At 58.5% G+C, this 25,739-nt stretch overlaps 1 protein-coding gene across 1 annotated transcript in view; it reads left to right on the top strand.

The window, feature by feature from the left end:
• Positions 1 to 25,739, top strand: part of NFIC (nuclear factor I C) — a 140,216-nt gene that overhangs the window by 98,562 nt on the left and 15,915 nt on the right. Inside the window, exons 8-10 of the mRNA XM_067557435.1 lie at positions 834 to 1,018; positions 4,340 to 4,499; positions 7,981 to 8,066. Coding sequence (XP_067413536.1) covers positions 834 to 1,018; positions 4,340 to 4,499; positions 7,981 to 8,066 — 431 coding nt within the window. The remainder of the gene's footprint in view (positions 1 to 833; positions 1,019 to 4,339; positions 4,500 to 7,980; positions 8,067 to 25,739) is intronic.

Below are 25,739 nucleotides of genomic sequence, written 5' to 3'. Positions count from 1 at the left end.
TGAGTTTGCTGTCTCTGGGGGGGGCACCGCTGGGGGTGGGAGGGGGGGGGGGTGCCAGACCTTCCCAAAGCATGATGGGACGGTTCCTTTGTAATTCACTGTCTGGGAAGGGGTTGTCGGGGGGGGGGGGGGGGGGGGGGGGGGGCTGCATCGACGCAAGCGTGGCTGGTATCATTTCTCCAGCTCCCTGCAGACAGGTAGGAGGGCAAAGGGCCAGCCCGAAAGAGCCTCTGCTCTGCATTGCACCAGCTACGTTCTGGTGGTAGGAATGCGCTACCAGTGGGGGGGCGAGGAGCAGAAAGAAGCCAGCCCACTCCGGGCTCAGCGGTTAATAGACCATTCCTTGGGCTGGGGAAGGGAGTTTAATCAGGGTGGTTTCCCAGAGCGGGGCTGGATTACAAGTCACAAACGCTTCTCCGGTGCCAGCTGATTCCTCCACGCACTTCGCCCCCGGGCCGAGAGACAGGTAAGGATCCGTGGCCCTCTCGACAGAAGGGGAAATTGAGGCACAGGGAGAGGTTCAGTGACTTGCCCAAGGCCAGAGAGGGGACTCGGTGTCAAAGGCAGGGCGAGTGCTCGGGAATCCCTGGCTCCCAGACCCCACTGCCCCGCCTTGACGCCCCGAGCGCAGTGTGATACGACGATGTAGGTGCAAGGCAGCTGGGCCATGGGGGGCTGCCATCCGACCCGCCATTAATGGGGCACATCCATTATGGGATACACAGAATGGGGCACATCTGCCCGTGGGGCAGACGGGGGTGCTGGGGTGCTGTCTGGCCTGGGGCTCCGAATGAAGGCCGCCCGGTCCTCTCTTTGTCTGTCTCCCCCTCCAGGTATCGCTCGAAGCCCACACCCTTCATCTACTCTGCATTTCCCCACCACCTCCATCCTCCCCCAGGCGGCCTCCACCTACTTCCCCCACACGGCCATACGGTACCCGCCTCATCTCAACCCGCAGGACCCACTGAAAGATCTCGTCTCACTGGCCTGCGACCCGTCCAATCAGCAGCCCGGACCGGTAAGGAGCTGGCTCCTCGTCCCTTTCCCTCCCCCCCACCACCACCGCTCCCCCGTCCTGGGGGCCTGTGTGGGGGAGAGTTCCAGACAGGGCCGATGCAACCGGGCTCCTGCCAGACCGGCCTGGCACGCCCCTCCCCTGTAAGCCGGGGGCAGCTTGCCCCATAGATGCCCCTTACCCCTGCGTGCCCCAGCTCTCTTTGCTGCCGGCAGCCCAGGGCATTCAGAGCTCGGATACTGCAGTAAGCGGCATTGTAGGTAGATCGTAGGTTAGCTAGACGGGGTTTCTCTGGGCTCCCTCGGGGTGAAATCGCCCTGCACACACCTGTGCACGGCTCACACCCAGTGTGCTACTTCGCCGGCGCGCTGGCTTGTGCTGGCTCCTCCAAAGCGCGGAGACGCTGACACTTTTGCCCTGGGAGAAGATCCCACCCTGGGTGCAGCAAATCCGGAGGTAGGAGCAGCTCCACTTTTCCTTTCACCGAGACGTTCTCGGCAAGCAGAGGGTTTGATTTTCTAGCCCAGGAGATCAAACCCCCGAGAACGGGGGTTTGATTATTTTTTTAAATACCAATTAGGGTATTTTCCTCTTTAATTGGACTGAAGAGAAGGCCGGGGAAGGGGGGTTGCTGGATTCAGACAGTCCCCTGCTGCGGGGGAAAGCCCCCTGGGCCATGGCACCCAGCCAGGACTGAGAACCAGGAAGTGAAACTGACAATAAACAGAAACTGAAACTGGCCCACTGCAGCCAGGCTGAGGACTGGGTAAACAAACTGACGGCAGAAAGCAAATTAGATCATGTCAAACTGTTTCAATCTTTGATGCTGGAAGGCATCAGCGACAGCACATGGGAAAGGACGGCTGGAGGGAGGGACAGTTTGTCTCGAGCGTGTCCTTTGGAGCGTAAAAAAAAGATTTTCGAAAGCTAAGCCTCAGGTCCATTGCGAGAGCCCCACAGACCCACCGATTGTCCAGGCCAGTGTCTGTCCCCCAGAGCTTCTGAGGATGGCAAATCCCCCACACTTTACCCAGGCGGCCCTGCTCACAGGGGCATGTAGGGTCCTCCCTGGCCCCCTGCAGCATGAGGATTGCTGCGCACTTGTTACCCCCCAACTCATTCCATGCCAGGAGCCTGGGGCATGCTGATGTGCTGTTTCTCCTTCCCCAGGACCTATCAGTCCTGCCGGGTGTTACGGGGGAGCAGGGGCAGAGGGGGGAGATTCTGTGTTCTCTCTGTGTCGCCTTCTGCTGTGAAACCTCCTCCGCAGCTTCTGCTCTGGCCGCCCTCCCTGCCCCACTGCAGTACCCTGGACAGTTCTCCCGGCGCAGGGGCCAGTCCACGGCCAGCCCCCCAGCCAGGACTAGAACCCTGTCCTGCCGCTCGCACACGGAGGGAGCGCTAACCTCGCTGGCGCTAGTAGTAGGACCCGTATCCTCTCCCACCCGTGCACACCCCTGCCTTGGGCCTCCAGATCCTCTCTACAGACCTGCCTTGGGTTCTCCCTCCCGGCTCTAGCTCTTGGTTGTCACTCCAGCAGTGGCCCCACCTCCTTGCCCCCCAGCTGGCCTTTGGCCTGGGGGAGACATTCTTTCCTGCTGTGCTCAATTCAGGCTCTCCTCAAGTCAGCACATCCCTGGGTGGAGGATCCCCCCTTCCCAGTCCCCTGGTGGCTGCAGGTTAATTTCACATTCATCGGGGAAGGGCTCTGCCAGCAGACTCTGTCCTCTGCAGCCCCCCAGCATCCTGGCCCAGCCCCCTCAGCTGCACTCCCCCACTCATACGTTGCATCCAGAGGGGGGCTGACGGACCGTGGCTGGTGACATACAGACACCAGTCGGCAGCAGGATTAGATCCTGGGCCCTTCTCTGCTGCAAGCCATAGCTCCGGCTCCCCTAGCTAGGCACCAGTAGTAGGCTGTTATCATCCCTGGGACCGGCCACTACCCAGCAACCGGATCACTGCCACAGCCGTGAGGGGCTCCATTCAGCAGCCTCCTGCTCCAGCATGGGGTCTGCTCCCCATCACAGTCCAGGACGAGAGCGAGGGGCACAGCCAGCATCCCCCCCCTGGCCCTCGAGGCCCGCACGGCCGGCTGTCTCCCACTGCTGGCTGGGGCCTGGCTCAGCGGCTGCCTCGGCCTCCTTTGAAGTGCAAGGAAGTGGCCCCCAGGGTCAGGGCGGCTGGAGGAGGCAGCTCACGGGGTGAGGCAGAGCCCCCCCCCCCCCCCCCCCCGCCGGGGCAGGTAGAGGACACTGTGAAGGAGCCTTTGAAAGCCACAGGGGGGGCAGGAGCGGCGGGGGCGGGAGAAGCCAGCTTCGCAGCCTTTGAAGTCTTTCGGCTGGGCTCCTCCATGCACGCACAGGCCCCCAGGCCCCAGGTTTTGATGTAGCCGTGGTGATTGCTTCCCAGCTGGCTCTGGGCGTCCCCTCCTCACAGGGGCTGGCGGGGTGCTGCCCAGCAGGGCCCTGACCTCAGAAGTCACTCGCCTCCGCTTCTCGTCGGGTCGCCCCACTCCGGATTCCCAGGTGCATTTGGTCAATGTTAGGGAGCAGAAACTGTGACTCCCCAGGGCTTGGCCGGTGCCCCTCAATCCCGCCCCGCGGCCCCCTGCTGTCCCAGTGCTCGGCCCCCCCCACCTCTCAGCTCTGCCGGTGCCCCTCAATCCTGCCCCGCAGCCCCTGCTGCCCCATTCCCGTGTTGCTGACGGAGCTGTACCACTGCCTCTCCATCTTGACCGCCTGTTCCTGCAGCTCGCGTCACAAGCCCAGCCGCGTGACCGTTTTGCGACCTAGGGGCTCATCTGGGACCCCCTGCACTCCTGTAGCTGGCCAGCTACTTGCGCTGCATCCTGTGGGACTCGTTCACTGTCAGCCAGTTTGAGGGTGCTTGGCCCCCGCCCCCCCCCCATGTGCCAGGGCACGTCCTGTGCGATGAGACGGGCACCGGGCGGGCCTGTGCAGGGCTGGTACCAGAGCCGACCCTCCCGGCTGCCTCCGAGCGTGGCCCTGGCTTTGCGTCTGCTCTTTTCCATCAGCTGCCCCAGCCGGTGCTGAAAGCCCCCCCCCCCCTCGCAAGCCCCCCTCGAGCAGCCCCGGGGTCCCCTGAGGCCTCCATCTGGACCCAGAGGCCCCAGTGCTCAGGCCGGCTGGGTCGCATCTCCCCATCTCGGTCCTGCGGCTGCCGCAGCTCCCCGCCCAGCGCCCCAGCGGCACCACCAGCGACGCGCCCGGGAGGGCCGGCTGCGGGGTGCGGGGCCCGGGCTCTGCTGCTGTTGCTGCCTAATGGCTTTGCTGTTTGTTTTTGTCTGTGTTGTGTCCCCAGTTAAATGGAAGTGGTCAAGTCAAAGTGCCCAGCCACTACATTTCCACCCAGATGCTGGCGCCGCCACCTCCCCCCGGCATACCCCGGTTGGCTCTCTCTCCGGACACCAAATCCACCACGACAACTTCCGAGGGCGGGACGACCTCACCAACGTCACCCAGTAAGCAGCCTGCGGCGTCACCTGGCCTCACGAGGGGCCAGCCTGGCCCCGGTGCCATCCTCTGAGTCGGGCCCCCCCTCCCCGCCTTGCCCATGAGAAACACTACCTCCCGCCCTCTGGCCCTGCATCCGTCCCATCTCACCCAGCTGCCACGCCAGCGGTGGGGAGCGCCGGGCGTTGTCTGCAGCCACATCCCTGGGGCAAGGGGCTCAAGGGACAGGCGTGTGCAGTCGTTCAGGAGCCAGGGTCCCCCTGCCCAGCAGTGAGCAAAATCGGGTGGCATCTGACAGCCTGCGTGGAATGAGTTTGCTGGGTCTCAGTCAGCTTCTTAGTGGGCAGGTCTTCAAGTCACATCCCCTGATTGGCCCCATGGGACATTCTCAGGGCACTGCCTGGGTCACAGACACTGAGCCTAAGACCTGCTCCACAGCCCGGGAGGAGGGCAAAGTGCTCCAGCCGGGAGCTGGCTCTGTGCCGCCCGCGCTGCTGTGCAGGACGTGGATCTCTGCTGCTGGTCGCTCTGACCTTTGCCAGGGGACGTTGCTGGGGAGGCAGGGCAGAGCTGGCGCTGCCGGGAACCTTCGCTCCGTGCTGATTCTCCGCTCGGCCTGGCAAACCCACCTCCTTCACTAGCCTTTCCACGGGGCATGTTTCCAGGTCGGTTTCACACTGAAAGTGCCAGGGATTTCAAACCCAGGATGGGCGAGGAAGCTGGATTCCTGGGCTCTGTCCTGGCTCGGCCCCACGCTTCCTGGCAGCCCTTGGGCAAGTTGCTTCATCGCTCTGTGCCTCAGTTTCCCCCTGTGGACAATCGCTGTGGGGTGGAGCTAATGCCTGTCCCATAGGCTAGCGAGGAGTTCCATTTGCTCCTCACATGGAAGGTGTTAGAGAAGGACGACATACGACTGATGGCTGGAGGATTAAATCCATGCATCCATCTGCATGCGTGGTTCCCCGAATTGCAGGAGCATTCTGGGATGCACTGTGGATTGGGGATGGCAGCCTGGCTTCTGTGTCTGCAAAGGAGACGCTCCCGGGGATTTCTCTCCCAGGTTACTGTGATTATTTTAAATTATCGGAAGCTTGCCCCAGAGAGGGTTTCACACTCCCCACCCCTCCCAGTCGCTGTGTACACGAAACGGACCAGCACCAGAGGAAAGCTGCAACGCACTGGAAACTTTAAAGGAAGAGCATCCGTGATCAGTCTAACGAGCAAGGGGCCATGCCCTCGTTAGCAGCGGCCATCAGCGGCTGTTTCCCCCATCAGCTTCCAGCCGATGAGGATATTTAAGCCACGTCATGCAGTGAACATGTCTGTGTGTCCAACCAGAGCCCCATAGAAGTCAGGGGCTCTTTGATGGCTTCACCCCTAAAGCCTGCGACCATCAGAGCTGGAGCATCCTTGGGGCAGGCTGTCCTGGGAGCAGCACCGCCCAGTAGCGGCAGGTCGGAGGAGCGGTGTTTTGCCATGGCGTTCAGGACAGGCTGGGATCACCGAAGGGATCCTGCCTCCCCCCAGCCTGATGTCACATCTAGTCCGTCCCTTCCCACCCCACTCTGTCCGGCCTGCCCCTCTTCAACCGATTCCCCAGCCAGAGCCGTCTCCCCGTCCCAAACGGTGGAGCTGGGCTGAGTCTGTCCATCGATTGCCGCTGGCTTCGGACCAGGCCCTATAGGGCCGTTGACGCTGAGCATTTGCACGCTCTGCAGAACACCCCCACAGGCCACGTGGCCCCTGGAAGCCCAGCTGCTAGCCGCACCCCAGGGAGAAGGAAGCGGCACCTGGCACTGCGCGGAGCCCGACTGCCCCGAGCCTGGTTGGGAGTAAACAATTCAGCTGCCAGCAAAACGTACTAGCAGAAATGAAAACCCAGAGCTAGCTGATGGGAAGGAATGAGTAAAAGCTCGTCAATTATGGATGGGGCAACTTCACGTAGGCAGGAGGGAGCCGCCTTCCAGCCGGAACGGAGGAGGCGAGTTTGGAACCAGCTGGCACCGGGAGGGGCTGCCTCGGATATTTCATCGGCATTTACGAATTAGGAATTTTTCATACACTCCCTCTGGTCTGCTAAATAACCGGCCAGAGCCGCGGGCCCCTCCCAAGCCCAGGGGAACGGTCCCGGCATCCCCGGGGTTGGAGAGTGATGGGAGAGCAGGCGGCTCTACAGATCCATCCGCAGGCTGCACAGTGCATCCGCGGTGCCCCCCGGGACGGAGAGACGGCAGGGCCCGGCCATGGGGGGATGTACCCACGCCCCCCATTGAGCCCCAGGCCTCTGGCTCTAACAGAGCGAATAGGCCGGCGCATTATCCGGCTCCTAAATCTCTCTACGCAGCCCATCCGCTCTAGGGGGCCAGGGAGCCGTCCCGTGTCAGCGTGGGGCACAGGCCCAGTGGGGCTGTGTGGAGGCCCCATGGTGGGTCTCTGGCTGCTGCCCGCCTTGTCCATTGTCACCACATGGGGCTCCCCAGTGCTAGACCACAGCCGTGGCTTGCCAGGGCAGCCGCCCTCAACCCCTCTGACTCCTGCTCCCTTTCATCCCCCCCATCTCTCCCTTGTATTAACCCTTCCCACAGGGCTGGGCCGGGCTGGCGGCTGGGCCACGTCAGCGCAGTTCCACGCACAGCTCCGAGGAGATACATGGCCTTTGGGGCATTCCTGGATCCCCAAAGCTCTGAGAACTACAACTCCCAGCATGCCGTGCTGCAACAAGCTCCGCCCCCTCATCTGAGGCTTATGATTAAAGTGGGGGAGACGGGGTTAGTGGAGGCTGTGTGACCCAGTGGCCAGAGCAGGGGAACTGGGAGCCACTGGGAGTCCTAGGTCTGCCACTGATTTGCCGTGTGACTTTGGGCAAGTTGCATCACCTCTTGGTTTCTCCACCGGCTGATAGCACTGGGCCTCAGGGCAAAGGGCTTTGAGAAGCTCTGAGATCCAGGCACGGGAAGTGCTAGTGTGTGTGTGATTCTGCTCTCTGGAGGATGGGACTAGAACCATGTGTCTTAGCCCCTCTACTGCTGGTTTCGCCCTGCTGCTGCCCAGCTTGTGGGTAACCAGGATTCTATATTCTTGGGGTGTCACTCTGGCACTTTTCACCATCACTAACCATTCAGAGCCAATGTATTTGAGCAGCTCCCTCTGGGAAATGGCTGCAGACCTGTCCCCGGGCTCTGCCCACAGCCCGCCCTGGTTATCAACACAGAGGAAGCAAAAACGGTTGGGATAGACAGACAGAGCAGGCTCATGGGTAGCATGCCTGTGACGAGGCTGCGTGGCCTAGCGGATGGAGCACAGGCCTGCACCAGGGACTCCTGGGTTCTGATCCCAGCTGTGTTCCCGGGATGACCTTGGCCAAGTCCCTTCACCTCTCTCTGCCTTGCCTGTCGTGTGTGGAGGCCGGTGCGGGGACAGGGTGACTGATCAGCGCGTTGGAAGCGCTTGCTGTTCGCTGGGCTAACAAGCTCTTGTTTCTGTCTCCAGCCTACTCTGCACCAGGCACGCCCCCTGCGAATCGTTCCTTCGTGGGATTAGGACCAAGGGACCCTGGGAGTATTTATCAGGCACAGGTAAGAGCTGTATGCCATGGCGAGGGTGCGCTGGCCTCACGCCTTCGGGGCAGCACAGAAGTGCCCCGCACAGGCGCTGTTTGTCACGGCAGAGAAGCACTAGCAGGCCGTGCTGGGGAGGTGCTAGCCACGACCAGGGCTTGGGGAGGGAAGCAGCCAGCCTGGTGCCTCAGCCTCTGCGTCAGTGCCTCGCTTTCCCTGGCACTCAGGTCCCTGTGGCCGCGGCTTGGGAGCAGGCTGGCCCTGGCCATGTGAGCGGCTTTAAGCCACCTCGGCTCTTTCTATATCCGAGGCCATACAGAGGCCTGGGCCAGCCACGGTGCAAGCCTGCCCCGGCGCTGGCAGCAGACAGTAGCCCTCAGCGGGGCGAAGCGCCCAAGGATGTGCGCGCGGAGTGGCATCACGTGGGACTGCTAGTGCAGAGAGCAGGGAGCAAGGAGCGGCTGCCGAACCGGGGCCTCTGGCAGGAACTAGCCCTGCCCCAGCCACATGTGTGCAGGCCCAGCCCGTGACTCCGGGTGCCGCTGTTGGGGTGTGACAGTGGGACCTGAGCCCTGGCATGCCAGGCGCTGTACGGACGGACGTGCAGGGAACGGGCCTTGCCTGCCTGGTTCCACATAAACGCTAAAGCACGGCCAGGTGCCCCGGGGAGAGAACCAGGCTCCCCGGGCCAAATCCCCAACAACAAAAGCCTCCTTACAGAAAAACCCAGCCCAGCACCCTGTGGGGCAGAGGAAGCGGGTGCAGACAGGCTCCCCGGCTGCTGGGTGGCTCGAGCAGCCTTTGACGCTAGGTCACTGGTTCAAACCCAGCCCGGGGGGGATGGTCCTGCCTTATTTTCTGTGCAATGGGTGCGGGGAGCCCCGCTGCGGGGTCTCGGGGTCGTGGGATCTGTGCGCCACACAGAGAAGGTCTCTGCTGGGTGGAGGCGGGCGGGAGCTGCCCTGCTGCTGTTCATGTTACCCCTGTGCTGGGGGGGACGGGCCCCACGTGTCGCCGAGGGAAAGACTCTGGCTGGCTTTGGATCAGGCATCAAGGGGGAGGGAGGTGGGTCGCCCGGCCCAGCCAGTTCTGAATTCACTCCGGAGCCTGTCCTGGACTCTGCTCTCCGTGTCTTGGCTCTGCTCCTGCCTCCCTCGCTTTTCCGGCCTCCCGCTCAGGCTCTGCAGCTGCCTGGAGCCCAGCTCCCCCTTGGCACCGACCCGCCGGTCGCAGCCTCCATGCAAACATGCCAGTAAAAAAAAAAAAAAGAAGAAGAAGTTGGCAGCGGGCGCCGCGTGGCTGTTGAGCCTGCGCCCGCCCCCCTCACACACCCGCTGCCCCCCCTCATGCCCGCTTGGCACAGCCGCCACTTGGCATCTGATTGGCTGGCTCCCTAGCGTGATGGCCGTCAGCCAATGGGATTCCTCCTCCGCCGGGCGGTGTGGGCACCTGGCAGAAGCGCGGGGCGGGGCGGGGCGGGGCTGGCGGTGCAGCGAGGAGCTGTCGCCTGCCCCCCCCCCCCGGAACCCCCACATGAGCTGCGTCCGGAAGGGGCAACTCTTGGCTCTTAAAGAGACAGAGACTGAAAATGACCCTCCCGACCCCATCAGACTTTGCCTCGCGCCCAGCACCTGGCTCGGGGACCGACCCTGCCGCTGGGGGCTGCTGGAAGCCAGGCCCCTGCCCAGGACGCACACGCAGCTCCTTCCTCCCGCCCGCTGGCCCCCAAGGCTGTCCAGAGCTGGCGTGTGGGTGCAGCTTTGCATGGCTTATTATTTAACACCCGTCATCCACGAGCCGGCGTTTGCACGGCGCTGAGTGCGAACTGCTGCGGGGGTCCCGGGTCCACCTCACCTGCACCGGCCACAGTGCTGTGTGCCACTAGGTGGCGCGCGTCCCTCCAGGTCCCTGCTCCCTGGCCACGCTGCTCCTCGGGGTCCCGGCGGGCTTCAGGCGGCTGTCGCTGCTTGTCGTCTGCGCAAAGTTGTCCCCCGCCGGCCCCTGTCACAGACCCCACTGTGCTAGGTGCTGTACGCGCACAGGACAGAGAGGCCATCCCCGCCCTGGAGCTTAGAGTCAGAGTGTGGCAGGGGATGGCGCCGACAGGGAGAGTCCAAGGTGACAGGGAGGCAAGGGGACACGTGCCAGCCAGCACTGGGGGGCTACTAAAGAGCCGGTGGGGTCCCATAAGGGTGTGAGGACAAGGTCCTGGCTGGGGTCCAATGCAGGGACTTGCTCCCGAGATTTCCACCGGGCACAGGAGTCTTCGTCGCATCCCGCCCTGAGCGGTTGCTGTTAAACGCCGTGCTCCACCCCAGAGAGGGCTGCACTTCAGCAGCAGGTGCAGTGATCCCTGCGTATCCCTCCCCTCCATCACGGGCCTTGGCGGGTCTGTGTGCGAGGAGCGGGGGGTGAGCCCCGCTTAGCGTACGTATGCTAAGCTGGAGCGCTAATGACGGGCACTCGCGGGAAGCCCCACCTCTGACCCCGCAGCACAGTCACATCTGACACAAGTCAGGCAGCCTCAGCTCTCCCAGGGGCGCAGGCTCGGCAGCCCCTGCTGCTCTCTGTTCAGCCACAGCCTGGGCACCGGGGAGGGCACCCCCTGCACTGCCCAGGGCACCGCCAGGGGCCGGCGGGCCCAGCCAGCAAAGGCTGCCAACCAATTGTTCCGGCGCCAATTGTTCTGGCGCAGTTTGTGTGACGGACAGTTGGCAGCCCAGTGAGCTGCTGGGAACCCGCTCCCCCTCCGCTTTCCCCGTCCCCGTTTGTCCACGTGTTGGCAGAATGAACGCGAGCGAGGGCTGGAAACACAGGGCTGTTTGTCTGGCATCTCTGATGGTCGGAGGCGGGGCGGAGTTCAGGTGAACACTGAGCTCATTCATTGTGTTCGAACCCCCAGGGAACAAAGGTATTTGCTGAGAGCCCAGGTGCATCACGCTGCTGGCGGCCTGCGCCCTGCGGTCTGCACAGCACTGGCTAATGTAAACTGCAGCTCAGACGCAGCTGCTGATCCAGCGCGGAGCCGGCTAGACCCAAGGGCCCGTCCTTAGCCAAAGTCAAACCCCGTCCCCACCGTGACGCTCTGCTGATCCCGCTGTTGCTTTCCCCTGCCCGCAGTGACGCAGTGTGGTAGCGCGGGCGTGCGCGGCTGCGTGTGTACATGCGACCCCTGCTGGCTGGCTTCAGGAGTGCTCAACCGTGTGTCATCGTTCCTGTAGGGCTGGTGGCAGGGTTTGCGCCCGTGGTAGGGCCTGCGCTCACAGAATCCTTTTCCTGCGGGCTCCTGCGTGGCTGTGCGGCGCAGCAGAGGGACAGCTGGGGAGCCGCAGGGACCTACCTGCCAGGGTGGTTGCTGTACCGTGCATATGGGATCCGGGCTGCCATTCACATCCACTGCCCGGCTGGCTCCTCAGGGTCGCGCTGGGCTAGCACGTGGTGGCAGGCCAGGAACAAGCCAGGGTGTCTGTAATTCACTGGCGGGGGGCGGATTCTTCCAGCTGAGTCACCACTGCAGCAGTGGTGAGCTGCGGTGCTGCAGGGGTGGCACTGGGGGGTGCTGGGTGGGTGTCTCAGTGGGGCTGCTTTGCCCTCCAGGTTAGTGCTGCGGGTGGCAGCAGGGCTGCTGTTGAGCAAGGAGGGGGGTGACTTGGTAGGAGGTGCTCTCCCCTCTGAGCCCCGGTGCTGCGCCTTTCTGGGGGCGCTCTGCCCTCCGAGTGCTGCAGGGAGCCGTGCTAGCGATCCTTGGGGTGTCTCTCCCCTCTGAGCCTGGCTTCCCCCTCCTCCCCCCACGCCAGAGCGAGGCAGCGATGGACGATCCCGGAGCCCCGCCGGGCCATAGCAACATTCCCAGTGCCACCCGAACGCCCAGAGCTCCCCGGCTTTCCCCTTCTTCCGGCCTCTCCCCACTGGGCCAGCCAGATCCCAGGAAATCCCAGAGGTGGGCACATTTCCACAGCTCCAGCCGCCAGCAGCAGCCTCTCTGTGCCGTGGCCACTGTCTCTGCTCTGCCTCAGGGAACAAACGCGCCTTGTCTCCCCGCTTTTGGTGCCCGCTCCCCCAGCCACTCTCTCTGCCTCAGTTTCTCTGCATCAGGGGTGGAGGCAGGAACTCAGCGAATCAGGGGGCCTCAGTTCAGCTCTTAGCGAGCAGGTCTCGCCGGTCGGCCCCCAGAGGGAGTGGGCGGAGGGGTACGGGCTTGGACCGGCCATTGGGATTTCACAGAAGGCGCATAGGGTGCAGGTGGGGGGGGCTTGTGCTGCCACCTGCTGGGGAAATGCAGAACTGCAGCGCTCACCTCTTAGGGACACTCAGCGCACAGGCATCTCCCCCCCAGGCCGTGCAGCAGTGACCGTCCGTGGGGACACAGCCACGTGGCCGCTGCAGGCGGGCTGCCAAGGCAGGGCTGGGTTTGTGTCCTGGGTTTTCTAATTCTCTCTGGCCTGGACATTGTTTGGAAAGCGTGGCTGGGCCTGTTCATTGCCCTGCCCCCCACCCGGGAATTCTGGCCCTGTCTACCCAGAAAGACTCTGTGGGCCGCTGGCGAGCTGGGGGGACTGTGACGCCCCAAGAGCCTGAATCCCGAGTGAAGGGGGCGGAAGGGAATTTTAGATCTTGTCTACACTAGGGAAGTTGCGCCGATGTAAATCGATCCAGTTCCAAACCTTTCATCTAGACACATTTCAAACATTTAACACTGGCCTAAACCAGTTCACTTTGCTGGCAAATTACAGGCTTAAGCTAAACTTGAGGTCAGGGTTACACCAGTTTGAATGCGTCTACACAAAGGGGTTAATGCTGCTTCACAGAGATGGGGTTTAAGTGGCTTCTGTGAAATCAGGGCCGCTTTTCTAGTGTGGACAAAACTGGAGTCAGACTGCTGTCAAACATCATGGCTTTTTGTTATTTAACTCCAGTGCCTGATGATCTCTTGGGAGACAGGAAATCTTTGAGACTTTCACCATCTCCCCCTTCGGTTAAGGGGCACGAGATCACCTGACCCACACCTGGAACCCCCTCCACAGGAAAACCAGGGAAGATGAGATCTCACAGTGCCCCCAGTTACTCTGCTCCTCGCCTCGCTGCATTCCCACTAAGCTGTGTCCTCCTTCTCCTCCGTGCTGCCAGGGGTCATTGAGCACACAGGACAGACAGCCTCCCTGCCCTTGGCTTCACTGCCTGACCCCTCTCTGGCTTTGGCACCCAGGAGGAGCAATTGCTCAGGAAGTCTGGGGTGGAGCGTGCTCAGAGCAGGGGGAACCCTCCAGAGCATTTAGCTGCCAGACTATGACAACTGCGACAGGTCTCCACAGAGCACGTGCAAGCTGAGATTTCAGGAAGCTCAAAATTTGGGCAGATTTTCACAGGAATGGCAGAAGGCAGCTTCCTGCCACCAGGGTGCCCCGAACCTGCCAGCTTCAAGTCCCTGCTCCAAAGCACCGGGGTGCCAGAGCTCCTCAGCTAAACAGTTATAAGAATTTTTTAACATGGACCAAATACCGTGTTTCCCCAGCCTCGTTCGGCTGAACTGTTTTGGCTGGTTTCTTACTAAAAATCCAGCCCAACGTGGAGACCTGATGTGGAAAGTTTCATCCCGAAAACAGGGTCTTGTAACAGGCGCGTCGGGCAGTCGGTGGGGCTGTCTGCCGTGCCCTGCCGGGAGTGGATCTTTTGCAGATCCTTCTTTACCCCCAAAAGAGACACCACCCCAGTTTGTGAACAAAGCCCTTTGCAGTTCTCCAGGGGGCTGACCTGGGGCTGGTCTCCTGGCCACAGAAGCAGGGCAGGAGGCGGATCACCCTGCTCTTATCTTCAGCAGTCAAGGAGCAGGCAGGCTGGATCGATTCCCCCCATGCTGAGCCATGGCCTCTGACACACGAGCTCTCCACTCCTTGTAGTGCATCCGCTACGGGCCGTCCCCCTGCGGAGACGCTCACGGCATGTTCCAGCCGGGCTGCCAGGATCCCCACCTCTCAGCCCAGACAGCAGGACGTGGTTTCCTCTGTAACTTTCCGTTCTCTGGCCTCGCACGGCCGGATTCGGATAAATAAGCCAGTCCAGGCTCGGAGCTGGGCTGCCTGGAGCCCCAGGGAGCTGCAGATACTTCGTGGCGCTCTCCAGCAGGAAGGCGGCTCAGAGAGGTGGCTCTCCCCCCTCGCCCCCAGCAGGCAGCCAGGACTTTGAAGAGGAGCTCGGCCCATCCCCCTCTGGTGCACGTAGCAGCAGGGGAAAGTGCAGCAGGACCCCGCAGGCTGAGCCAGGCAGGCGGGGGCGCTGTGCGTGGCCCGGCTCATCGAGCGCGGCCGGAACTCCTGGCAAGAAGCCGGGCCTGTTTTCCTGGGGTCTCATCTCTGCCTGGGAATGAGAGAGGGGTTCAGTTCCCAAGTCCCATCTGCGAGGCTCAGGACTCCTGGGTTCTCGTCCAGGCTCTGCCATTGGCTTGCCCTGCACTCGGGCAAATCATTTCCCCTCTCGGCGTTATTAGGGGAGTAGCGCTGGCCACCACCAAGGACCCTGGTGTGCTAGGCGCTGTACACACTCACTGAGATACCGCCCCTCCAGGCAGACAAAGGGTGGGAGGGGAAGAGACTTGCCTGAGGTTACCCAGAAGCTCAGTGGCAGTCAAAAATTGCACCCAGATTTCCTGAGACCTAGGCCAGTGCTCTACCCGCTAGACAACACTGCCTAACTGGGCCTGGCTTGTGCTTGTGCTGCCTGTCTCAGGCTGGAAAGAGGAAAGAGGGACCTTCTGTAACATCTGAGCAGGGCCTGGGGGAGCTGGGACCCCTGTGACGCTATTGGGCAGGACTGAGCCGGGTACAGGGGGCGACAGGGAAACTGGGTCCCCAGGATCCCCATTGTCACGGGCAGCCCAAAGGGGGCCCAGTGGGGAGTCTCTGAAGAGGGCTGCCCTAATCCCCTGCAGCAGGGGGGCCAAGATCCCAAAGCAGGGACAGGAGAGCCGGGCGCTCATCCCCTCAGCACAGACAGCACCTGGTGCCTGCGGCCTCTGCAGTGAGAGGCTGGGAATCTCCTAACTGCCCCAACAACCGAAGCCAACAGGCCAGGCTTTCCGTGCCAGGCTGTGAACTCGCCCCGGGCTGCCCATGCCCCCCAGCAGGACAGCAGGGGCCAGGACGGAGCTCTGCCACACGCCAAAAGAAGAGAATCCTCCGGCCATCTGCATCTACAGGGCTATGGATCACATGACCCACTGTTACAGTGCAGCCACCTCTGGGGTGAGGCGCAGCAGCTGATAATATCAGTACTGGCTGCGAGGGGGGAGCGCCCCCTATGGATCTCCCCTGCTCCCTGCCACACTATGGATTTTCTGTCAAGATCTCTCATCCAAGCACCGCCCAGGCTTTCCTCCCACGAGGTCCAGGCCAAAACGCTGGCCCTGGCACTGTCCCCCCGGCTCTGGGGGAGCTCACATTCAAAGCCTATTCCAGATGCTTGCTCGGCCACTGGGGCCTGCACCAGTGTCTGAGACCCAGCCCTGCTGCAGGCCTTGGGAAATGGCATCTGCTCAGCCATGGAGATACCAGAAGAACCCAGGGATCCAAATGCTGCTGCCCCATCCTGGGGTGCTAAGGCCCCGCCGGAGGGAGATGGGATCTTGATTCAAAGCCTCTGTGGAAGGAGAAGTGCCGGGGACTCAACCAAGCCAAAGCGAATATAGTCCAAGACGCAGACAGCTCCAGGTCGGGAGTCCTGGAGTGGTCCGTCAGCGCAGGACACACAGGCTGGTTTCTGCTGCCGCTGCCTGGAGCAAGCTGATGAGTTTTGCATGGGCCCACGTGGAGAACTGGCCTGTCTGCCTTTCCTCCAGCCGCCTATGCCCTGCCAGCGCCCAGCAGAGAGCAAATCCACGCTGGGGGAATAGCAGAGTCGCAGGAGGCTCCCACGGGACCTGCTTAGAGTAGAAACCCGAACCGCAGGCAGCGAGAGCCCCGGCTGCACGGAGGCAAGGGAAGACCGTGGGGAAATCAGTTGGTGCCCGTTCTGAACTGCCTGCACACGCGCCACGCTGGCCAGCGGAGAGCAGGAGAGCATCGCTGTGTGCTTGCAGGAGGGCCAGGAAGACAAGCCCACGATCAGCCACAGCGCAGGTACAGCAATCTGCCCCCAACTCCTGAGGCTGCTCTAACTTACCCCAGGGCCAGGCCAACCCCAGACAACCCACAGCCACGGCTTGCTGAGCCTCACTGCTGCAGTGTCTGAGCATCTCCCTGTGCAGCAGGGCAGAGCAGAGCTATACAGATGGGGAAACTGAGGCACAGAGAGGCCAGGTGACATGCCCGAGGTCACACAGGAATTGAATCCAGATTCCCAAGTCCTAGACCATCGCTCTAACCGCTGGTGCATCCTTCTTCCTGCCCCCGCAGCGTGGGGCTGGGGGGGGAGGGCTGGTTCTTCAATGCCCAGCGCCTTGTGTCCTCATTCCCACCAGTGCAGAGTGGGTGTAAAATACCCCCAAGTGCGGATGGCAACGCTCAGCATTGGCTTTGTGCCAGAGACACGAGGTGCAGGGCAGTGGAGAACCAGGCTGGCGTAGTCCAAAGACGGCTTCCAGCCACCTTCACCCCATTGCCCTCACCTCTCTCCAGTCCTGGCCACTGTCGGCAGACAGGACACTGGGCTAGATGGACCATTGGTCTGACCCAGTCTGGCCGTTCTTAGGTCCTGCCCCAGTTGTAGCGACTGCAGTACTGAGCCCCAGACCCGTCTGTTCCCGGCGTCTGTGAGCCTCCTTCTGCCTGGGTGCAGCTCAAGAAAGAGCCCTGGGTAGGAGGGTTACAGTCCAGGTGGGGATAGATATTTGTGGGACCATTATCCAGGCGGCTAATAATGCGCTGGATTATCAGAGCAGCCTGAAGCTAATCCTCTCTTGAGCCCCAGACGCTAATTGTGCTTTTCCCTGTGTGACTAGCACAATCGTCCTGCTGCGTGTCATGCGCGCACCCCGTGCAGGGGGGGTTGAGGTGTGATTGCAGGGGAAGCCTCCTTGTCCAGACGGCTCAGGTTTTTCCTAGCGGTTCCCCTCTGGCTTCTCCATAAAGAAAAAACACCCTCCCCTGCACCTCCCTAGGGAGCTGCTAGCAACTTTCAGCCATCATCCGGGGGCAAATTCTGCACTCAGGCGGGATTCTCCCAGCAGGGTATGGGGGGGAAGGTTTGTCTGCGCGTGGAGCTGCTCCAGAATAGCTGTTGTGCTTCATGTTCATACCCTACCGGAATCTGAATTAGCTGGCAAGTGTAGACGAGCCCTTAGGTGTCCGACTTGCCACTGGGGTTGTGGTGCCTCGTTTCCCAAGCTCCTTTAACAGTTCCAGCCTGAGTTAGTCGGGTGAGTGGCTTTGTTCCCGTGGCAGCATGTTCTCCCCTTCCAGTGGTTCCTCTATGGCTGTTCGCACCAGGAGAGCCACTGCAGGAATTCACTCCCTCCAGCCCCAGTTCTAGAGGCAGCGGGGCCTTTAGATCTGAGGTGAATCTGGGAGTCAGAACTCCTGGGTTCTATACCATCTATGAGAGGGGAGCAGGGTCTAGTGGCTAGAGCAGGGGGCTGGGAGTCAGGACTCCTGGGTTCCATACCATCTGTGGGAAGGGAGGCGGGTCTAGTGGCTAGAGCAGGGTTACTTGGGGTCCTGTTGGCTTCCTGTGTATAATCTTGAGCAGAATCCAGCTCCATGGGTGCAAGTTGACGTGTTCATTGCATATTCAGGCTGCTGCTGGTCTTGTTACCTCCCCTGCCTCCTCCTTTTTGTACCACTCCGCAGCCCAGGGTTAGGGTTTCCAGCAGGTATCTGAGCGCTGGGGGATTGCAGAGAGGAATCGTATGATGTATTTTCCTGAGCCCAATGAGAAGTCTTGACCAAATGGAGCTGAATCGGATCGGAGGCGGGGGGTGGGGCCCTGCTGTGCTATTAAAGACACAGGCACAAGGTTGTAAATTTTGCAAAACTTCTGTGAATAAAAGTTCTCCTAGTCTTAGGGATTTCCATAAACCTCACAACTCTGGCAGCAGCCAAAACTGATCCCCTGGCACAGATAATGACGTTTATGGTGATAGATAGATAAAGCCATGCTGGGTCAGACCAATGGTCCATCTAGCCCAGTATCCTGTCTTCTGACAGTGGCCAATGCCAGGTGCTTCAGAGGGAAGGACCAGAACAGGGCAATTATCGAGTGATCCAGCCCCTGTCGTCAGTCCCCGTTTCTGACCATCAGAGATTTAGGAACATCCCAAGCCTGGGGCTGTGTCCCTGGCTATCTTGGCTAATAGCCATTGATGGACCAATTCTCCAGGAATTTACCTAATTCTTTTTTGAACCCAGTTATAATTATGGCCTTCACAACATCCCCGGGCAGGGAGCTACACAGGTTGACTGTGTGTTGTGTGAAGAAGTCCTTCCTTTTGTTTGTCTTAAACCTGCTACCTCGTAATTTCATTGGCTGGCCCCTAGTTCTTGTGTTATGTGTAGGGTTAAATAACGCTTCCTTATTCACTTTCTCCACACCAGGCATGATTTTACAGACCTCTATCACATCCCTCCTTAGTTGTCTCTTTTCCAAGCTGAAAAGTCCCAGTCTGTAATTCCTTCTCGCCGAAGCTATTCCATCCCCTGCTCATTTTTGTTGCCCTTCTCTATACTTTTGCCATATCTAATATATCTTTGTTGAGATGGGGCGACCAGAACTGCAGGCAATATTCAAGGTGTGGCCATACCATGGATTTATACAGTGGCATTAGGATATTTTCTGTCTCATTATCTATCCCTTTGCTAATGAGTTTTAATGTTCTGTTAACTTTTTTGATAGCTGCTGCACGCTGAGGGGATGTTTTCAGAGAACTAGCCACAAAGAGTCCAAGATCTTTCTTGAGTGGTAACAGCTAGTTTAGACCCCATCATTTTGTATGGCTGGGATTATATTTTCCAAGCTGCATTACTTTGCACTTGTCAACACTGAATTTCATCTGCCATTTTGTTGCTCAGTCACTCAGGTTTGTGAGATCCCTTTGTAACTCTTCCCAGTCAGCTTTAGACTTAACTATCTTGAGTAATTTTGTATCATCTTCAAACTTTGCCACCTCACTCTTTACCCCTTTTTCCGGATCATTTAGGAATGTGTTGAACAGCCCTGGCCCCTGTACAGACCACTGGGGGACACCACTATTTACCTCTCCACTGTGAAAATGACCCTTTATTTCCTGTCTTTTAACCAGTTAATGATCTATGAGAGGACCTTCCTTCTTATCCCATGACTGCTTGCTTTCTTAAAGATCCTTTGGTGAGGGATCTTGTCAAAGGCTTCCTAAAAGTCCCAATACACTACATCCACTGGATCCCCCTTGTCCACATGTTTGTCAAAGAATTCTAGTAGATTGGTGAGGCATGATCTCCCTTTACAAAAGCCATGTTGACTCCTCCACAACAAATCGTGCTCATCTGTGTGTCTGATAATTCTGTTCTGTATAGTTTCAGTCAATTTCCCTGGTACTGAAGTTCCGTTTACCAGCCTGTAATTGCCAGGATCGCCTCTGGAGCTTTTTTAAAAAATCGGCATCACCTCAGCTGTCCTCCAGTCATCTGGTGCAGAGGCTGATTTAAGTGATAAGTTACATACCACAGTTAGTAGTTCTGCAATGTCATATCTGAATTCTTTCAGAACTCTTGAGTGAATGCCATTGGGTCCTGGTGACTTATTGCTGTTTAATTTATCAATTTGTCCTAAAACCTCCTCTATCGACACCTTAATCTGAGAGAGTTCTTCAGATTTGTCACCTCAAGAGAACAGCTCAGGTGTGGGAATCTCCCTCACATCCTCTGCAATGAAGACTAATGCAAAGAATTCATTTAGCTTCTTCAATGGTCTTGTCTTTCTTGAGTGTTTCTTTATCACCTCGATGGCCCAGCAGCCCCACTGACTGTGTGGCAGGCTTCCTGCCTCTGATGTACTTAAAATATATTTTGCTGTTAGTTTTTGTGTCTTTTGCTGGTTGCTCTTCAAATTCTTTTTTGCCCTGCTTACTTATACTTTTGCACTTGACTTGTCAGAGTTTATGTTCCTTTCTGTTTTCCTCAGTAGGATTTGACATTCAGTTTTCAAAAGATGACTTTTTGTCCCAAACCACCTCTTTTACTCTGTTGTTTAAGTATGGTGGCATTTTTTTGGTCTGCTTATTTTATTTTATTTTTTCACTTTGGGGTATACATTTCATTTGAGCCTCATTGTGGTGGTTTAAAATAGTTTCCTTGCAGCTTGCAGGCATTTCACTCTTGTGACTGTTCCTTTTAATTCCTGCTTAACTAGTCTTCTCATTTTTGTGTAGCTCCCCTTTTTGAAGGTAAATGCTTCTGCGCTGGGGTTCTCTGATATTTCCTCCCCTTACCCCAAGGGTGTTAAATGTAATTACGTTATGCTCAGTATTACTGAGCAGTTTGGCTCTTGTCATCTCTTGGACCAGACCCTGTGCTCCACTTAGGAGTAGATCAAGAATTGTCTCTCCCCTTGTGAGTTCCAGGACTAGCTGCTCCAAGATGCATCATTAATGGTGTCTAGAAATTTTGTCTCTGCCTCCTTTCCTGAGGTGACATGTGCCCAGTCAATATGGGGACAGTTGAAATCCCCCATTATTATTGGGTTTTCTGCTTTTGTAGTCTCTCTAATCTCCCAGAGCATTTTACAATTACCATCACCATCGCGGTCAGACAGTGGGTAGTATATTCCTAGTGCTACACTCTTATTATTCAAGCATGGAATTTCTATCCAGAGAGATTCTATGGCACAGTTTGATTCATTTAAGATTTTCACTATATTTGACTCTGCTTTCTTGCACATACAGTGCCGCTCCCCCACTAGCGCGACCTGCTCTGTCCTGTCTACATGTTCTGTACCCTGGTATTACTCTGTCCCATTGATTATCATCGCTCCACTAAATTTCTGTGATACTTGTTATATCAATATCCTCATTTAATCCCAGGCACTCAGGTTCACCCATTTTAGTATTTAGACTTCTTGCATCTGTGTACAAGCACTTATAAAATGTGTCGGTATTTTAGTTGTCTGCCTTCATGGGATGTAACTGAATGGGACTCTTTTTCATTTGACTATTTCTTTCCAGTTCCTGCCTGCACTTTATCAACCTCTATCCTCTCCTCTTTACTAGGATGTAGCGTATACACTTAAAATCTTCCCCTAAGGGATGTCTCTGTCTGAACCGTGTGCTCCTCTGCACCTGTCAGAGTTTAAAAACTCTTCCATGAATTTCTTAATTTTACATGCCAGCAATCTGGTTACAGGTGGAGCCCATCTTTCCTGTCCAGGCTCCCCCGTTCCCAAAAGGTTCCCCAGTTCCTAGTAAACCTAAATCCCTTCTCCCTACGCCATTGTCTCATCTACGCATTGAGACCCTGCAGTTCTGCCTGCTTAACTGGCCTTGCACATGGAACTGGAAGCGTTTCAGAGAATGCTCCCATAGAGATCCTAGACTGTAATCTCTTACCTAGCAGCCCGAATTTGGACTCCAGGACCTGTCTCCTCTCCTTCCTATGTCATTGGTACTGCCATGTACCACGACCACCAGCTTCTCCCATAAGTATATCTAGATATCTCAAGAGATCTGCAGCCTTTGTACCAAGCAGGCAATTCACCCATTTGTGGTTCTCCCAGTCACCACAACCCAACTATCTATATAGCTGATAATTAAATCCCCCATTACTATTACCTGTCTCTTCCCTAATAGCAGTCCCCTCCCCTGGAGGGGTATCCTCAGTACGAGAGGACACCACAACATCCTCTGGAAGGAGGGTCCCAACGATGGGATTATTTCCCTCCTCTCCAGCTTGATGGTCTCCTTCCCAGAGGTTGTCAGGCTGGGGCTTTGCTATGTCCCTGTCTGTCTGGTCTGTGTCCCTGTCTGTCTCCCTTGCCTCCTGCAGTTCAGCTACTCTGGTCTCCAGGTGCCCTACTCCGTCTCTGAGGGCCACGAGTTGCTTGCACCGAATGCACACCTGCCCCACCTGCCCAGGTGCTGCATTCAGTGCAATAAACTGGTTAGCCCCCACTCTGCTGCTAGGCATCTGCTTGCATTCTTTTGACTTTTGCAAGGGGGGGGTTGTGTTTGTTTGTTCTTTGTGTGTGTGGTTTTGTTCTGGGTGTTTTGGGTGTGTGGGTGGGTTATTGGCCTTAGTTTAGAGAACGTTTATTGGGTGTATTTACCTCTCATGCTCCCTCACAAAATAGATTAGATAGATAGATGGATGGATGGATGGATAGACAGATAGATCTTTCATCCAAGGATTTCAATATACTATTATAACATGAATGAAGTCAACTCCACGACAGACAGATGGGTATTACTATGATTCCTGTTTTACAGATCCAGAAACTGAGGCACGGGGTGGGGGTAGTGATGTTCATTACTTTTGTTTGCACTGATTTGTATCACAGCAGCACCAGTGCAGATCAGGGCCCCGTTGCACCGGGCAAGGGCCATCCCTGACCTGAAGCACTCGCAAGGCTAAGTGACATGGGTTGGGGAAGGGAAACTGAGGCTCAGAGCAGGGAAGTGATGTGTTGAAGGTCACACAGGGGCTCGGTGAGGAACAGAACCCAGGGGCCCAATTCGGCAGGGAACGGCTCCTGCAGACGTCAGCAGCAGTGACAAGTACGGGCCAGCTGCAGATCTGGCCCCTAGGAATGCTGATTCCTGCGTGCTCTAACCACTAGGCAGTCATAGTGTTGTTCATCTGAAGGGTTAAAAGGGAACCCGAGGGCTGGCATGGGAGAGGTGGAAGGACCAGGACAGGGAATCCAGGCCGGGAGAGCCAGAGCCGGCTGCCTGCAGCAGGAGGGTCCCGCCCAGAGCCGTCTGGTTGCCAACGGAAACCAGACATGAGGTAATCGCGGAATGAACTTGAACTCAGGGGACTTAGGGAGCAAAACAATAGAGGAGGCCAGTCGATGGCGGCAGCGATTCTCTCGGGGCCGCCTCAGGCCAGCGCTGGGCCATTTGCCGTGGGGGCAGAGCCCTCTGGGATTGCCTGCCCCAGCCCCACTAGCCTGCCTCAGCCCCAGCCCTACAACAGCAGATCAGCCCCCCAGCTGCCCTGGCCCCGGACTTCCGGCACTTCCCTGCAGGCACAGGGAAGGAGCCAGTGATATGGGGGGACCCAGGGAGCTGGCGGGGACGTCCCTGGTCTGGGGCCCTGTAAAGGGAGTGAAGGCGGAGGAGTCTGAGGACATGCCCTAGCGTCCACCAGCCAGGCGCAGTGCTCGAGTGTCCAGGGGAGCCAGTTCTACCCCACAGTGCAAACCCTGGCCAGAAATGCAGGCCAAGATAGCCATGCCGGAGCAGCATCAGCTCACACACCCCCTCACCCCCCAGTCCCTTGTGCAATAGCAGCCAAGCACACCGAAATTGGATTAAGAGCTGGGAGACAGACAGATCTCAGGAAGTAATTCTGGGTCAGCGTCAAACAGCGGGGTTTCGAGTGGGGCGCCGCTGAGATCAGGTCTGAGCCTGGTGCAGTTCAGTACCTTTACCCGGGACTGGAAGTGACTGTGAAATCACGGCTGATAGCATGTGGGGGTGACCCAAGGATTGGCTCCGGGGTAAATAACGCCGAGGACAGAGCAATCTGGATCTCTTGGGAAGCTGGGCCCGTTCACACAACGTGTTTTAACAGAGCCAAATGCCCAGCTCTGCATCAGGGAACCAGGAATGCCGGGCACACCCGCGGGATGGGATGGAGGGATTCTCGGCAGAGAGGGCTGACGTTCTGCTGGGGAGCCAGGCACGGATGTTCAACAGGGAGGGTGACTAGCCCCTGGGACGGGCTCCCACGGGTTGTGGCGGATCCTCCATCTCTTGGGGTTCCTGGGCCCAGCGCAGGGGTAACTGGGTGGGATTTACTGGCCTTTCAGACTGGCTGATCTCATTGCCCCTTCCAGCATTAACACCTGTGGCTCAACGGTGCAGGGCTGGCCCGCGGCACTCAGCACGAGGGGGTTCCAGGCCGTGACCTGGCCCTCGTACGCTGGAGAAGTCCCTGCAGGGGCCCAGACTGTGCGTGGTTCTGCCCCGTTCCTGGACCCAGGAGTGCTGCCCCCTACTGGAGGTGGGGGCAGGGTTTGGGGGTGCCTTCCCACGCTGGTGGCAGTGCAAGAGCTGAGACTCCGTCCCTGTCTTGTCTCATCGGGGTGGGTGGCTGGTGCCCAGGAGGGGATTGGCTCAGGGCCGCGCTAGCTAATCCCCTGCGTTTCAACACACAGCGAGGGGGAAGCATGCCAAGGAGGCTGGAAGCCTGAACCCCTGTTCAGGGCCAGATCCTCAGCTGGTGTAAATCGGCAGCCCTCTCTTGAAATTCAGTTTACACCAAGGGAACACACCTGGCCTGGGGGTTCTGACTCGCCCGGCACGTTGTGTTTCAGCTGCTGCTTACCCAGCTCATCGGGCTTTTGGTTCCCCACAAGGCAGTTCAAGGGGCTCTCCATGGGGAGGAAGTCTTGTCTAGTGGGCAGAGCACTGGATGGGCATGCAAGAGACCTGGCTTCTGTTCCCAGCTCTGTCACTGCCTCTGTCACTCACCGTGGGCCAGTCACGTCCACGCTCTTATTTCCCCGCCGGTTTGTTATCTGTGTGTACAGCCCCTAGCGCACTGGTCTCTGAGGGCGTCCTCTGGATGCCACCGCAGTGTAAATAACAGTCGTGGTGAGTGGGAGAAAACCAATCCTGGGAGCCAGCAGGCACGTGGGTGGCTATGGGCTAGCTGGGGACACTGAGGCGAAGGTAGGTGTGTGTGTAACCCCGATGGGAACATTGCCATGCGGCGCCTGGGGCGGGAGGTGCTTCGCTTTTGGGGCGCTGCTCCTCTCTCCCTGCTCCCTCGCTGCACTTAGCCACGGGGGCTGGGATGAAGAACTGAACGCCTGGGGGGAAAGCGGCGAGGAGCGTAAATGGCAATGAAGCGGAGCTGTTGGGAAGGGAGGAGGGACCCCGGCTGCGCACGCAGGGCTGGCAAGAAAGGCCTGGCTCTGCTGCCCTCTGCCCTGCAGCACCCTCTGCCCTGTAAACGGTCTTCCCTGGCCTAAACCACACCACAGCTCTGGCTTCTCTTCAGCAGGCAGACACCATCTTCCCCTGGGGCTGGGGATTAGAGGGGCAGCCTGCACCACTGGTGCCCACCCAGTTCCAGCTAACGAGGAGGCAAACTCTGTGATTATAGAGGAAGCTGGCAAATGACAGGCCCCTGCTCTCAGGATCAGAGGAGGCAGCCGTGGCGCTAATGGAGGCTTTTCCATCCCTTCAGTTCCTCTCCTCCATGGCTACCACAGGAGACCACGGTGGAGCCGCGGCAGAACGGTGGCAGGGGCTGTGGGCTTCCAGGCCAGAGGCCCCCCAAAGTGCATGGTCCATAAAGGGGACCCTGCCCCGAGAACTCACTGGTGAGGCGAGGGCCCTGAGCTGCTCCTTTGCGGTGTGGGAAGCAGACCCAGCAGGGTTGCTTTTCCCTGTCCCAGGAAGTGGGTGGGAGGATGCACCTTGGAGAGTCCGGTCTTGTGCTCCAGGGATTCTCCCTGGAGAGTAGGCGGGAATAATTCCAGATCCACGGAGAGGGGAGAGCTTGTACTGAGTGTGCTGAACTGCGCTGGGTTTGTCCAGTGCCCGTTTGACTCAAACACTCG

The sequence above is a fragment of the Emydura macquarii genome, unplaced genomic scaffold (genome assembly GCF_026122565.2).
Source record: "Emydura macquarii macquarii isolate MOO-44397 ecotype Brisbane River unplaced genomic scaffold, CSIRO-AGI_Emac_v2 contig_306, whole genome shotgun sequence".
Lineage (NCBI taxonomy): Eukaryota > Metazoa > Chordata > Testudines > Chelidae > Emydura > Emydura macquarii.
Note: the sequence above shows the minus strand (reverse complement) of the source record. Positions and strands in the feature narration are given on the sequence as shown.